This window comes from Alligator mississippiensis, chromosome 6 (assembly GCF_030867095.1).
Source record: "Alligator mississippiensis isolate rAllMis1 chromosome 6, rAllMis1, whole genome shotgun sequence".
Taxonomy (NCBI): domain Eukaryota; kingdom Metazoa; phylum Chordata; order Crocodylia; family Alligatoridae; genus Alligator; species Alligator mississippiensis.
In genome coordinates this window covers 90923870-90936521 of record NC_081829.1, presented here as the reverse complement: position 1 = coordinate 90936521, position 12652 = coordinate 90923870, and the positions used below count along the sequence as shown (strand labels likewise).

General features: G+C 42.8%; 1 protein-coding gene across 4 annotated transcripts in view; it reads left to right on the top strand.

Annotated features, from left to right (window-relative positions):
* ATRNL1 (attractin like 1) overlaps positions 1 to 12652 on the top strand; it is a 1033288-nt gene that overhangs the window by 423252 nt on the left and 597384 nt on the right. The window contains exon 21 of one of the 4 annotated variants that reach the window (XM_059730102.1): positions 7438 to 7977. The exons of the other annotated variants lie outside the window; for them this stretch is intronic. Within the exon in view, the coding sequence (XP_059586085.1) occupies positions 7438 to 7492 (55 nt within the window). The 3' untranslated portion in view covers positions 7493 to 7977. Of the gene's footprint in view, positions 1 to 7437; positions 7978 to 12652 lie in introns of those variants that run through there. 4 annotated transcript variants of the gene reach the window in all.

Below are 12652 nucleotides of genomic sequence, written 5' to 3'. Positions count from 1 at the left end.
TTTTGGCAGGTGTGCCACAAATTAGCCCTGCACCCTCTCCACATACCACTTCGATCAGCTTCCCCTGCCTGGTCAGCTGCTGTGCTTTCTGCTCCATACTCTGTGCTCCCTGCCATAACTCCTGCTCTACTTTTTGCTTCCTACCCTGTGCTTCCTCCTTGATTTTTTTTGCTCGGCCTTCTGTTTCCTGCCCTCTCTGCTGCTGTGCTGCCTGTCCTATCTTTGATTTGTCACATGCCACATATGAAGGCTGCCTGTGTTACTTATGGTAGTCGTGCCACAGGTTGCCCACTTCTGGCCTATAATTTAAGTGCTATTTCCTCCACAATATTATTTTCTCTTTCTTGATTTTTCTCCCTCTGGTCTGTCCACTGCTCTTTGATTTATTTTATCAATGTCTTCCTTTCACCCACTCACCCTCAAATCTATCAACCCACTCATTTCTTGCATGTAAGTCTTGAAAAAATGAACAGTCATATGGGCGCAGTGAGGCTGCTCTGATTACAGTGCAGAGGAGCAGACTCGATTAATTGGCAGTGGGTGCACTTTAACTAAAGCTTGTTCGATGAGCTTAGTTAAAGCGCCCCCACCGCCACTTTTTAGCTTGGGGATATTGATGCATGTGATGGTCTGGGCATTTTAAATAGAGCGGAAGCTGCTGTCATTAGAGCACCCCATCCTCCCATCCCACTCCTGGAGGACGTGCATAAACGCCCATAATGGCTAGACTAAGATGAGGCAGAGTCCATATGATCAAACCATCCTCCAACTTCTGGGAAAGGTATAAATTATAGGAGCCATCATAGGCTGCTAGTTCTGGGCTTTTCATGTGCATGTTATCCTCTCCAGTAGAAGGTGTGTGAAGCCTTTTTACCACTGCCAAAGAAGAAAGAAAAAGCATCATTCTTTGTTCCCAGTCCCAAACCCAGAACCACTTGCTAGCTTTCTGTTAATCTGCAGCAGTATTAAATTGACCTGATTCTTGCTAGTGTCATTGCCACCCACAGAGATTTTATCAGCACACATTTGTTTAAATTTGATTCATGTTTGAAAAGGTTTTTTCACAATCATGCAGGGCAAGAAACATTTCTTTCTGTTTACAATAAAAACTGTAATTCTTTTAGATTACCCAAAGTAGTATTCTTATTATAACACCTGCCTGAAGAACTTCCTGTCCACCATAGTGAGTGAAAAAGTGGTTTCTCCAAGCCTTTTCACAGTCAGGGCAGCCAGACATTTTAGATCTCTAATTCTTTTCTTAGTTCATACCAACAAATCCCAAAAAGATCCATGATTCAGAGCAATCTATTGACGGCTATACTAATGTTTTATTGTATACAACTTGGATAACATAAACTACTGCTATAAAAGTAAAGACCTAAATCTTTATTGCTAAATGTTATGGGCTTACGATCAGACATATTAAAAAGGACTTATTTTTTTAAAATAAAACTGTGGAAGTCAAGGGGTGATTTCTCAGTCCTTTGCTCAAGTGGGAAAAAATTCATATAGTCACAGGACAGGCATGTCATATGGTTATCATCTTCAGGTCTGAACTAATTTAAAGAGGAAACTTCCAGAGAGGCAGGAGGACTAAGGGAGTCAGCCTGCCTCTTCCAGCCTGTGCGCAGAACAAGGGAGGGAGCAAGAACACTACAGGTGGAAGGGTCACGGTAGCAGGAAACCTGTACCCTTATTATGGAAAAGCAGAATGGCCTCTTTAAGGCAAGGGTTTTTGTTAACTGGACAAGGACAGCTGGCCAGGCTGGGGTTAATAAGTGGCCTGCTGGCAGGTTAGCTGCTAGAGCACATGATCAGAAGGGGCAGGGCTCTGGGCATATAAGGCTGAGCCAGAGCAGGCAGCTTTGCACTGCAAGCAAAGGGTCTCCTGGTGTGATGAGCTGCTGAGCTGCCTGGGAGCTACCAGTAAGACTCTGAGGGCTTTGAAGGGATTAGCCTGGAGGAGGGGGAGCTGTGTGCATATAGCTAGCGAGCTGGGATTTATGTTTGGATCCAGCATGGGCATAGTTTGAGTTACACCCAGGGGCTTACATTTTGTTCTACTGTTTAACTGGTAGCTTGGGTTTGGGACTAATGGGGTGGTTTGGAGGTCCCCTTAGTGCCCTAGGGACACCTGATTGCTTTGAGCCCTGCTGATAGCAAGGTCAGAGCCCAGAGCAAGGGAGTCTTTGGGACCAGAGAGTCCAGAGCAGGGCAGAGTGTGGGGCCCAAAGCCCGAGAAGGTGAGGGACTGAGACTGGAGGGCCTAGCATCCAAGAAGGGAGAAAACAGGAAGCTGGGAACCCCAAAGCTCAGTTCGTTCAGTGAACTAGAGCTAGAGGGCTCAGCAAAAGGAAAAGGGTGGAAGCTGAGAATGCCAAGCCCCAGTACAGGACCATCCACAGGCTTGCTCCAAGACCCTCAGGCAGCCTCCCTCCTAATTAAGTTTAACAACAAAGGTATGGTGTGTGAAACTAGGAGGTAAGAAGGTACCTGAAGAGCTAGAGCTGGGGCAGGAATTGTGTGGTCACCAGGAGGCATTGTGGCCACCCCTGAAGCATGAACCTGCTACAGTCACATTTTAGGGAAGCAGAATGAGGGCCCTAGCTATCCTGAATAGTCAGTGCAGGCCTTGAAAGAAGGCTGTGGAGCTTCTTCACATTGAGGAGAAACCTACGTGAATTAGCAGTACGGACTCTACTGGAAAAGCTTAGTAGACCCCTGTCATAGGTAGAGGAAACCCGTGTGAAATGGGAGTATAGACTCAAGGGGTGCCTGTAGACACGCAAGGAGGCTGCTCTGACATGCTGTAATTTGATTAATTGAATCTGCTGGAGCATCCAAGGTGTGGCCGCACTTCCCCAAAGCTGTGTCATCGGCAAAGCTCACCGTTGACGCTAAGCTTTGTGGAGGTGCAGCCATGCTTAGGGTAGGCTGACGATCCAGGAGGACCTAGACAGATTAGTTAGATGGGCAGACCAGCACCAGATGCTGTTCAACATTGAGAAGTGTAAAATGCTCCATCTGGGGAGGAAAAGTCCACAACAAATGTGGCTACACTAGCTAGCACCATGTCTGAAAGGGTCCTGGGGGTCATAATTGACCATCAAATGGATATGAGCTGCCAGTGTGATGCTACAGTTAGCAGAGCAAACAATACGCTGGCATGCATCAACCGATGCACCTCAGACAAGACTAAGGAAGTTATTCTCCCGCTCTACTCGGTGTTTGGCAAGGCCACAGCTGGAGGACTGTGTCCAGTTCTGGGTGCTACACTTCAAGGAGGATGTGGACAAGCTTGAGCGAGTCCAGAGGGGAGCCACTCGTATGATTAGAGGCCTGAAGAGCAAGCCATACGAGGAAAGGCTGACTGTTATGGGACTGTTCAGCCTAAAAAAGAGAAGACTTCAGGGGGGATTTGTTGGCAGCTTACAAATATATCATGGGAGAACATCAGGGGCTGGGTGAACAGCTATTCATCAAAGCGGGAAAACGAGGAGCAACGGTCATACACTCCTAAAAGGAGGTTTCAGACTGGATATGAGGAAAAACTTCTCCACGGTTCGTGTGTCCAGACTCTGGAATACCCTCCCAGCGAGGGTGGTGCAGGCACCTACCCTGGAGACTGGGGACACACCTTTGCTGGGGTTATTTGACCCCAGCAGTCTTTCCTGCCCAGAGCAGGGGGGCTGGACCCGATGTTCTCATGAGGTCCCTTCCAGCCCTAAACTTTTGTGAATCTATGCTAATTAGCATGCATCAGCAGTCTCCTCATCTTGTGTATAAGTGTTCCTGCACTTCAGAATGGTGGTGGGGGGTGCTCTAATTAAAGCACCCCCTCCCCCTCCACAGCACGGGTAGAAATACCTTAAGAACTCCAAAGAAAAGGAAGGAAACCTGGGCCACCAGGGGTGTCTGGAGAAGGCCCCCCCCTCCACCATTAGACTCTCCAAATAGCTTCTGTTTAGCAGTTGTTTCAAAGGTAGGTGCCCTTTGCTCTCTTTTTAATCTCAGTCTTTTTTTTAAGCAAGCTAATCCTTCCCTATTTTTAATCCTGGCTTAATCCTAAATTTAGGCTCTGGTTCAAGAACATAATTAAGTTCTTTCATGAACAGAGATACGTCCCTTATATGGGGTTTCAGGTTTTGACGGACTCTTATATTTGCTACCCTTTGAATGATGGCATAGCAGGTACAGACCAGCTGCAACAACCTCAGTTTACAAAATTCTTCCCTTTGCCACCCAGCAATTTGCTTTTTCCTCTTCATTTCTTTTCTTTCCCTTTATGGTTGTTTGTTGTTTCCTGGAGCTGGTGCTTTGAGTTAGGAAAAAACTGAGGCTGACAAATGGTGGTTGTAAAAAAAAATACTGAAATAAAAAATCTATCCTTCATGCGAACAGAGAGATTGCTTGCTCTCTATTTATGAATAAAAGAAAAGGTAACACGCAGACTGAACATTTAAACAACTGAACAATTTTATTGCTGTTCAATGCCATTCATACAAAAGTAAAACTCCTCAATGATACAGAAGTGGGCACGGTGTAAATTCATTCCTTGGGGAGGAGAAGGACCTGGGACTGGGAAGTGACTCTAATAATTTCTCCCCTGTTACAAGAAACTATTTCTTCATTATTTATTTGTTTGAGGTTTTCTCTTTCCTTTCTCCCATTACGTTTAAAAAGTATATTTTCTAACAGGGAAACAATCTTTCAACCCTCCTGTTTGGAGGGGAAGAGACAGAACTTTATTTTTTTTCCCTGTATTATTATTCTCAGGTGTTTGGAATCAACTTTCATGAAATCTTTACTGTGCCAGTAGTTTGTCATCTTTTCCTCCTCAGTAAAATATTGCATGAAAAATACTGTAATTAATGGTTTCACTTTTAGCCTTTTGAAATATTTGATTAAGGCTTTCCCTGCGCTCAGATTTGTAGAAGAACACTGCATGCATTCTGCCTGCTTGTCCTCATCTATTTGGTGACCTTAAGTCTCTGTCTGTGGTGAAAGTTATATTAACATTTCTGATTGTTTTGAGTCTTTCCCTTTAGCTACTTTGCCACATAATGTTGATGCTTTAAATAAAAAAATTTATTCCACTCATACTGCGTCTCTGTCAATAAATGTTTATATACATTATATACAAGTGTTTATAGATATTAATTTTGTGTCACTCGGCAATCTACTTTAAATGTTTTTGTTATATTTGTATCTTGTGAAGTGCTATGAGTTCTAAATCTTAAAATATATGCAAATGGTAATAGACCATGGTTTCATTTATGGGAGGAAAAAAAGGAATGGAGTAAGAAATGGTGACTGGTAGGTTTATTAGAGCTGATGAATGATTAAAAGGATTAAAAAAAGAACCTAAAGTCAGTTTTGGGAAATGTTAAATTATTCCAATTAAGAACAGTATTGTAAACAAAAAAGACACAGTGGACGATATAGAGTAAATGTTAGTTTGATGCATCTTGCACTTTTATGGTAGCTGCATCAAAATATTTTTAAAATAATATACATTGGATATTATGTGCTGCATCTGCAACACATGGTAAAATGTTACATATTCCAGTATCACTCTATAATATTTAGGCTAAATCTTTTCTTCTGCCTATTCCAGTGAGAAAAAGTACAAAGTAAGTCCTGCATTTAGGACGGAACAACCCCATGCACTGGTACAGGCTAGGGGCTGACTGGCTGGGCAGTGACTCTGTAGAAAAGGCCCTGGGGGGTTAAAGTGGACAATAAGCTGAATATGAGCCAACAGTGTGCCCTTGTTGCCAAAAAGGCTAATGGTGTACTGGGCTGCATCAGTAGGAGTGCTGCCTGCAGGTCAAGGAAAATGATAATTCACCTTTATTTAGCACTGGTGAGACCACATCTGGAGTATTATGATCAGTTTTGGGCCCCCCACTACAGAAAAGATCTGGACAAATTGAAGAGTCCAGTGGAGGGCATCAAAAATGGTTCGTGGGCTGGGAGACATGACTTGTGAGGAGAGGCTGAGGGAACTGGGCTTATTTAGTCCAGAGAAGAGAAGACTGAGAAGGGATTTAATAGCAGCTTTCAATTACTGGGGGGGGGGGCCTTGAAAGAGGATGGAGCAAGGGGGTTGCACTAGATGACCTAATTTCCTATGATTCTGTGATTCAGGTGATGGTTAAGTGTTGGCTATGCTACCTAGCTTCTATTAGGGTAACTTCAGTCTTCTCCATGGAGATAAAATGAGCTTACAGTCCTCTAGCATCCCAGGATGAACTGCTCCTAGCTCCTTCCTCCCAAAAGCAGTGATAGAGCCCAGGTGTTCTGGCTCCTAGCTGTGCCCCTGCTCACCAGCCCTCTAGCGGCAAGTCAAAACTGTGTAGGTAAAAAACAGTATGACCTTTAATATATGACTGGTCATAGCAGGTTCTAACTTTAACACCACCTAACATTCCACAGATTGACTGTGGTCTAAGTGTAACCTGTAACTTCATCCTTAGATCTGCTTTTACCAGAAAGGGAGAAAGAGGGAAGGGGAAAGAAAAGAAAAGGAGAAAGTAAGAAATGAAAGGGGGGGAGGGGGGAGACATTTCTATTGCAGAATTTAGGATTTTACTTCTTGACCTGATCCCTTTTTAAGAGCATGAGCATTAACCCCCCCCCCCCCCAACAAACCGTATTAATCTGAAGTCTTTTAAATGAAAGCTTCATTATTGGTTGCTTAAACTTGATCTAAAGTGACATGTTTGCTATTATGCACCAGAACGCTCTTCAAACATTAAATAATCATAGAATGAATTCTCTGGAATGCTTCCAAACTGAGTTTGCCAAAAAAGCTTTCTTCTTCCCAGAAAACATTTTCTCGACTTCTCTTTTCAGCTTTTGTTTCTCTAATTTATGGAATCTGTGACACATGCTTTGTTTTTCTGACATGATGGACTGCTTCAATCATTGGAAATTGTATTTGAGATGATATTAAAACATTCTGAGTTTCTGATTGGTGGGTTACATTCCAAATTACAGCATTATCCTTGCATAATATTATAATTTTGGTGACTGCTTTCAAATTAAAAACCTGGGCTGAAAATGAGAGAGAAAAAAGGCTTAGACTGATGAGAGAAGTTAAAGACAAAAAAAGAGAGCTGTGTTTAAAACAAATATTTCATTGTCATCACCCAGCATTTTTGTTGCTTGAGATGCGTCATTCCTCATACAAACTTTTCCTTAAATACTAATTTTGGAATCCCCCAAAATCTAAGAAGGGGAGGAAAATCAGAGACATGTTTCCGTGACACACAAAAGCATAACTTGCCAAAACTTTTGGATTGAGAAGAGGTTTATTATTCTGTGATTTAAACATACTGACTTGGGACAGATTTTCATGCTGGCATGCAGAACAAATTTAATTCAAACAGATGAAAGGCGGTAAATGTAATTGGAGTCTATTATCCTGTGCAGGCTTGAGCTAAGAGGCGAACCATCAGACAGTGAGAGAAGGAAGGAGAGAAAATAGAAATTGCTTCAGGCTGGTGAAAGAGATACTTGTGAAGCGATTACACTTTATTCCTACACAATCTTTGCATCATTAATATTCCACCTCTGTAGTATATTTGGATTACCAAACTGTTCTTGTTCCTTGCCTCTTAGGCATTCTGTATTTCTTGCTGTCATCAAGGAAAGTCCCTGTTTAGTAAATTTTAGTATGCTGTAATCCAGACTTTTACTTCACTTGACCTACTATATTCATCAATCCCAATGAACTGCAAAGGCATTTTATTATGCCTAGCTTTTGACTACAATAAGAAGGTAGATGAATGATCTTCTAAATCCTTCTATAAACCTTAGTTCTTTGGAGACCAATATTACTAGGCAAATCTCCTTTCAATTAAGAACATTTTAAGAAAATTTCAGTACTAAAGAACTGCAGAAAACATAAGTGCGTTTCCAAAAAGTAATTCAGTACTAGTTTTTAAACAATAAAAAAAAAATGGGGCCATTTCATGTAGTATGTACCTCAGAAGTGAATATATTTTGTGTAGCAGGTTATGAAATCTACACGCATAGGATTTATTTGCTCAGATATTTTAGCATGCTATCTGCATTCCCCACTACCTGCATTAGACTTCTGAAGAAATACTATAAATAAAAAATAAAATAAAAAGTGATCTTGTGTGCTGTCTCTCTCTTCTCTCCCTCCCCCGTAATAACTGTGTAAGGACAAGAAGATAAGGCATGTCCTAAAAATGCACATGCCCAAAACATACACTCATGGGCAACTTGTGCCGCCTTAGTCGGGGGGGTTCCCCCCCATGGCTGATCCCACCGACCCAGGGGAGTCCAAGAGAAACCCCTTAACCAATCTCGCTGACGGGGGGGGCAGTCCCTCCATTGCCAATCACTAGGTGGCCGATCGCTGGCTACGGCCGCTTCCAGAAGTGGCTGTGGCTGCTTCTGGGAGTGCCACGGCACTCCACCCCACCACTGGTGCCTGCCGGGGGGGCACCGGCGCTCGCACCTGCCCCCCACCTGTCGCCTAATCGGCTAGTGTGGCTGGTTAGGGGGTGCACCAGTGCTCTCACATGGTGCACTTGCACCCCCATGCATCCCTTACATGTCACCACTGCATATAATTAAGAAACAGATTTCTGTCCACATACAATGATTACAGCCTTAGGGACCCAGGAAGGAGATACCTGCCATAGCTACCACCTACCTCAGCATTTAGGACTAGATTTTGCCATTGTTACTTTGTGTTGTACCTTACTGTAGGAGTGGCCCTATTAGACTCAGTAAGGATCCTTTCAGAATTGGGGCCCTGTTTCTGTAGTGAAGTCCAGGTGATCAGACCCTATTCCTGCATACAGCCCCATTAAGGGTTTCATATGACCACACTGTTCCCCCCCCAAATGGAACTTGCTGAAGTGTTGAGGACTAAGGTCCTACACATACAGCAAAAGTGACAGGATGTAGCCCTCTACATGCAGTCCTGCTCTGAAAAAATGACTCTATGCATGGCATCTTCATCAGTCAATTTCAATCTTGAATTCAAGCTCCTATCCAGTTATTTCAGTCAATCTGCTGCTTTTTACATAGTAATAAATGTTTTGTGGGGCAAACATTTGGTCAGTACTTTTAGAAGTTGAATGAAGTATAATTTCTGAATATTTTTATTTAAATTGGAATTATTTCAGGATTAAGTATTTAAGGAACAAATTCTGTGACCATTCATTTTCCAAAAATATATGCTGGACAAATAATGCATGAAGCTAGCAGTGTCACTTGAATTTGATTTTGTAGTTGTTTCCTTGCTATTTTATATCTTTTCTCTTCCTGTTTCATGTTTTTTTTTATCCTCCAAGCACCCAAAACTAGAATATTATGGGGGGAAAAAAGGATGTTCTCTAGTGTAGTACTTTGCTCAGCAGAACCAGAAGAGCTGAGAGTGAGTAGGCTGGGTTTGGTTCTAGCTGCTGCATCTTCAACATAATGGTTTTTTAAATTTCTAATCACTTATATTGGTACCAGTTTACTGAAGGTACTGCATAGAGACCATAATTTCAAGCCATTGAGAGCACAATCCCTTTTCGTCTTACGTGCCTAAATGGCACTAAACACATTCTATAGGAAATAGAATTTCCATTCATAGGAAAGAAGTAGAGTGTGCTTTTGCATACATTTTCAGAGTTGCTCCATTCATTTACATTTTTCTGTATGTTTTTAATAGATGTTTAATCATTTTTTACATTTTTAAGTAGATTTGTCTTAAAAAAAAAAAAAAGTTGGAGGGAATACTATCCAGCATGGCAGGTGTTTGGTGAGGGGGGTAGTGAGGGGAACTAACATGGGTTAGCCAGTTTAAAGATGGAAATCTGGGTAGCAGATAGGAAAGAGAGAGTATATTCAAGGTATGGGAGATGACTTAAGAAGAGGCTGAAACGTTATTACCATGTTCCTTATAATTTAAGAAGCTGCTGAGTTTAAGATGCACTCAAATTTTACATACCAGATTTAAGAAAAAATGAAACTTCAAATAAAGAGAGTTACAAGTGTTTTTGGTTGTAACCATGTTGGCCTAAGAATATAGGCAGGTAAGGTTCTTCGAGTAGATGTGATATTGTTTATTAGACGAAGTGAGTAGTTGGAAAAATGTTCTTGGCAAGCTTTCGGGCGCAGTCACCTTGCTTCAGGCATAGTGAGTCTGAGCTGAGACTCAGCAGAGACTCCCTAAAGAAGGGTGACTGCACCCGAAAGCTTGCCAAGAACTTTTTTCCAACTACTCACTTGGTCTAAAAAACAAAACAAAACAAAACAAAAAAAAATCATATCTACTCAAAGAACCTTGTCTGCCAGATTTACAAGGGTGCATTTGTAGGGTGCATGCAAGTGCAGGGATTAAATGTGCAAATGATGTAGCCAGAAGAGCAGGTAAGGAATATTGTTGGCTTTGCAACATGTTGGGTAGATGTGAAAAATATTGGAATAGTCTGATAGGCAATTGTGGTTGTGGAGACCAGAAATCATAAAGGAAATCAGACGTTGGGAATTGTTGTCAAGCCTGATGGCTCTCTTGAGGTTGAATTTCCTAGGTTTAGTTTTTAGTGCCCTCTGATCTTAGAAAATTTGGGTTGGAAGGGACCTCAAGAGGTCATCTAGTCCACCCCCCTGCTTAAAGCAAGACCATCCCCACCTAGATCATTCTAGTCAAGGCTTTGTTGAGCTGGGCCTTAAAAACTTCAAAGAATGGAGATCCCACCACCTCCCTAGGTAACCTGTTCCAGTGCTTCACCACTCTCCTAGTGAGAGAGTTTTTCCTAATATCCAACCTAAACCTCCCTTCTGCAACTTGAAGCCGCTATTTCTTCTTCTGTCATGTGTCACCACTGAGAACAGTTTAGCTCCATCTTCTTTGGAACCACCCTTTGGGTAGGTAAAGGCTGCTATCTAATCCCTTCTCACTCTTCTCTTCTCCAAACTAATTAAACCCAGTTCCCTTAATCTCTCCTCAGAAGTAATGTGTCCCAGCCCCTTAAACCATTTTCTTTGCCCTCTGCTGGAATCTCTTTGACTTGTCCACATCCCTTCTATAGTGGGGGGCCCAAAACTGAACCCACTCTTCCAGGTGTGGCCTCACCAGTGCAGAAGAGTAGAATAATTATTTTCCTTGATCAGTTGGCAACACTTCCACTAATGTAGCCCAGTATGCTGTTAGCCTTCTTGTCAACAAGGGTACACTGCTGGATGATATTCACTTTATTGTGCACTGTAAGCCCCAGGTCCTTTTCTGCAGAGCTGCTGCTTAGCCAGACAGTACCCAGGCTATAGCAGTGCATAGGATTCTTCTGTCCTAAGTGCAGCACTTTGCACTTGTCATTGTTGAACCTCATGAGATTTATTTTGGCCCAATCTTCCAATTTGTATAGGTCACTCTGAATCCTAGGCCATCTTCCAGCGTATCTACCACACTCCCCACCTTGGCATCGTTCACGAACTTGCTGAGGGTGCGCTCCATCCCATCTTCCAGAATATTAATGAAGATACTGAATAAAACTGGGCACAGGACTAACTTCTGGGACACTCTACTTGATACCAGCTGCCAACTAGACATTGAGCCTTTGATTACTGCTTGTTGAGCCTGATAATCCAGCCATCTTTCTGTCCACCTCACAGTCCATTCATCCAACCCAGCTTGCTTGCAAGAATGCTGTGGGAGACTGTATCAAAAGCCTTGCTCAAGTCAAGGTATATCACGTCCACTGCTTTCCCTTCATTCACAGAGACAGTTCTCATCATAGATGGCAATCAGGTTGGTCAGGCATAACTTGCCCTTGAATCCATGCTGACTGTTCCTAATTACCTTCTTCTCCTGCTAAGAAATGGATTCCTTGAGGACATGCTCCATGACTTTTTTCTGGGGACCGACATAAGGCCGACTGCTCTGTGGTTCCCTTGATCCTCCTCCTTCCCTTTCTTAAAGATGGGCATGATATTTGCCCTTTTTCAGTCATCTGGAGCCTCCCCCAATTGCCATGAGTTTTCAAAGATAATGGTCAGCAGTTCTGCAATCACATCAGCCAACTCTCAGCACCTTCAGATGCATTGCATCTGTCCCCATGGAATTGTACATGTCCAGCTTTTTAAAGTAGTCCCTAACCTGTTCTTTCACTACTGAGGGCAACTCACCTTCTTCCCAAACTGAACTGCCCAGTGCAGTAGTCTGACAGCTGACCTTGCCTGGGAAGACTGAGATAAAAAAGGCATCAAGTACTTCAGCCTTTTTCCCCCTCATCTGTCACTAGGTAGTCTCCCCCATTCAGTAAGGGCGAGACACTTTCCCTGACCTTCCTCTTGTTGCTAAAAATGTAGATCTCTTGTTCATACTCAGACTTGAACTCTCAATATTTCCATTACCAACTCAATACCGAGACCCTCTGTCACAGACCAGTTCCCTGATCAAGTCTTACACAATCTCAAGCAGAAACCAGGGGGGTTATAGTGGTATAGGAGTGTCAGCTCCTATAAAAGAATTAGAGGCTTCCAATTATGAGTTTTCCAGCGCTACAGACTTCTTTGGTACTCTTCCCTGCCTGGTGAGTAGGTAGCACCTCTTTTCCCATAATCTCAGCAAACGCACAGGATGTTCAGGAAAGGAGGCTAGTGTTTCTCATGATTTGTA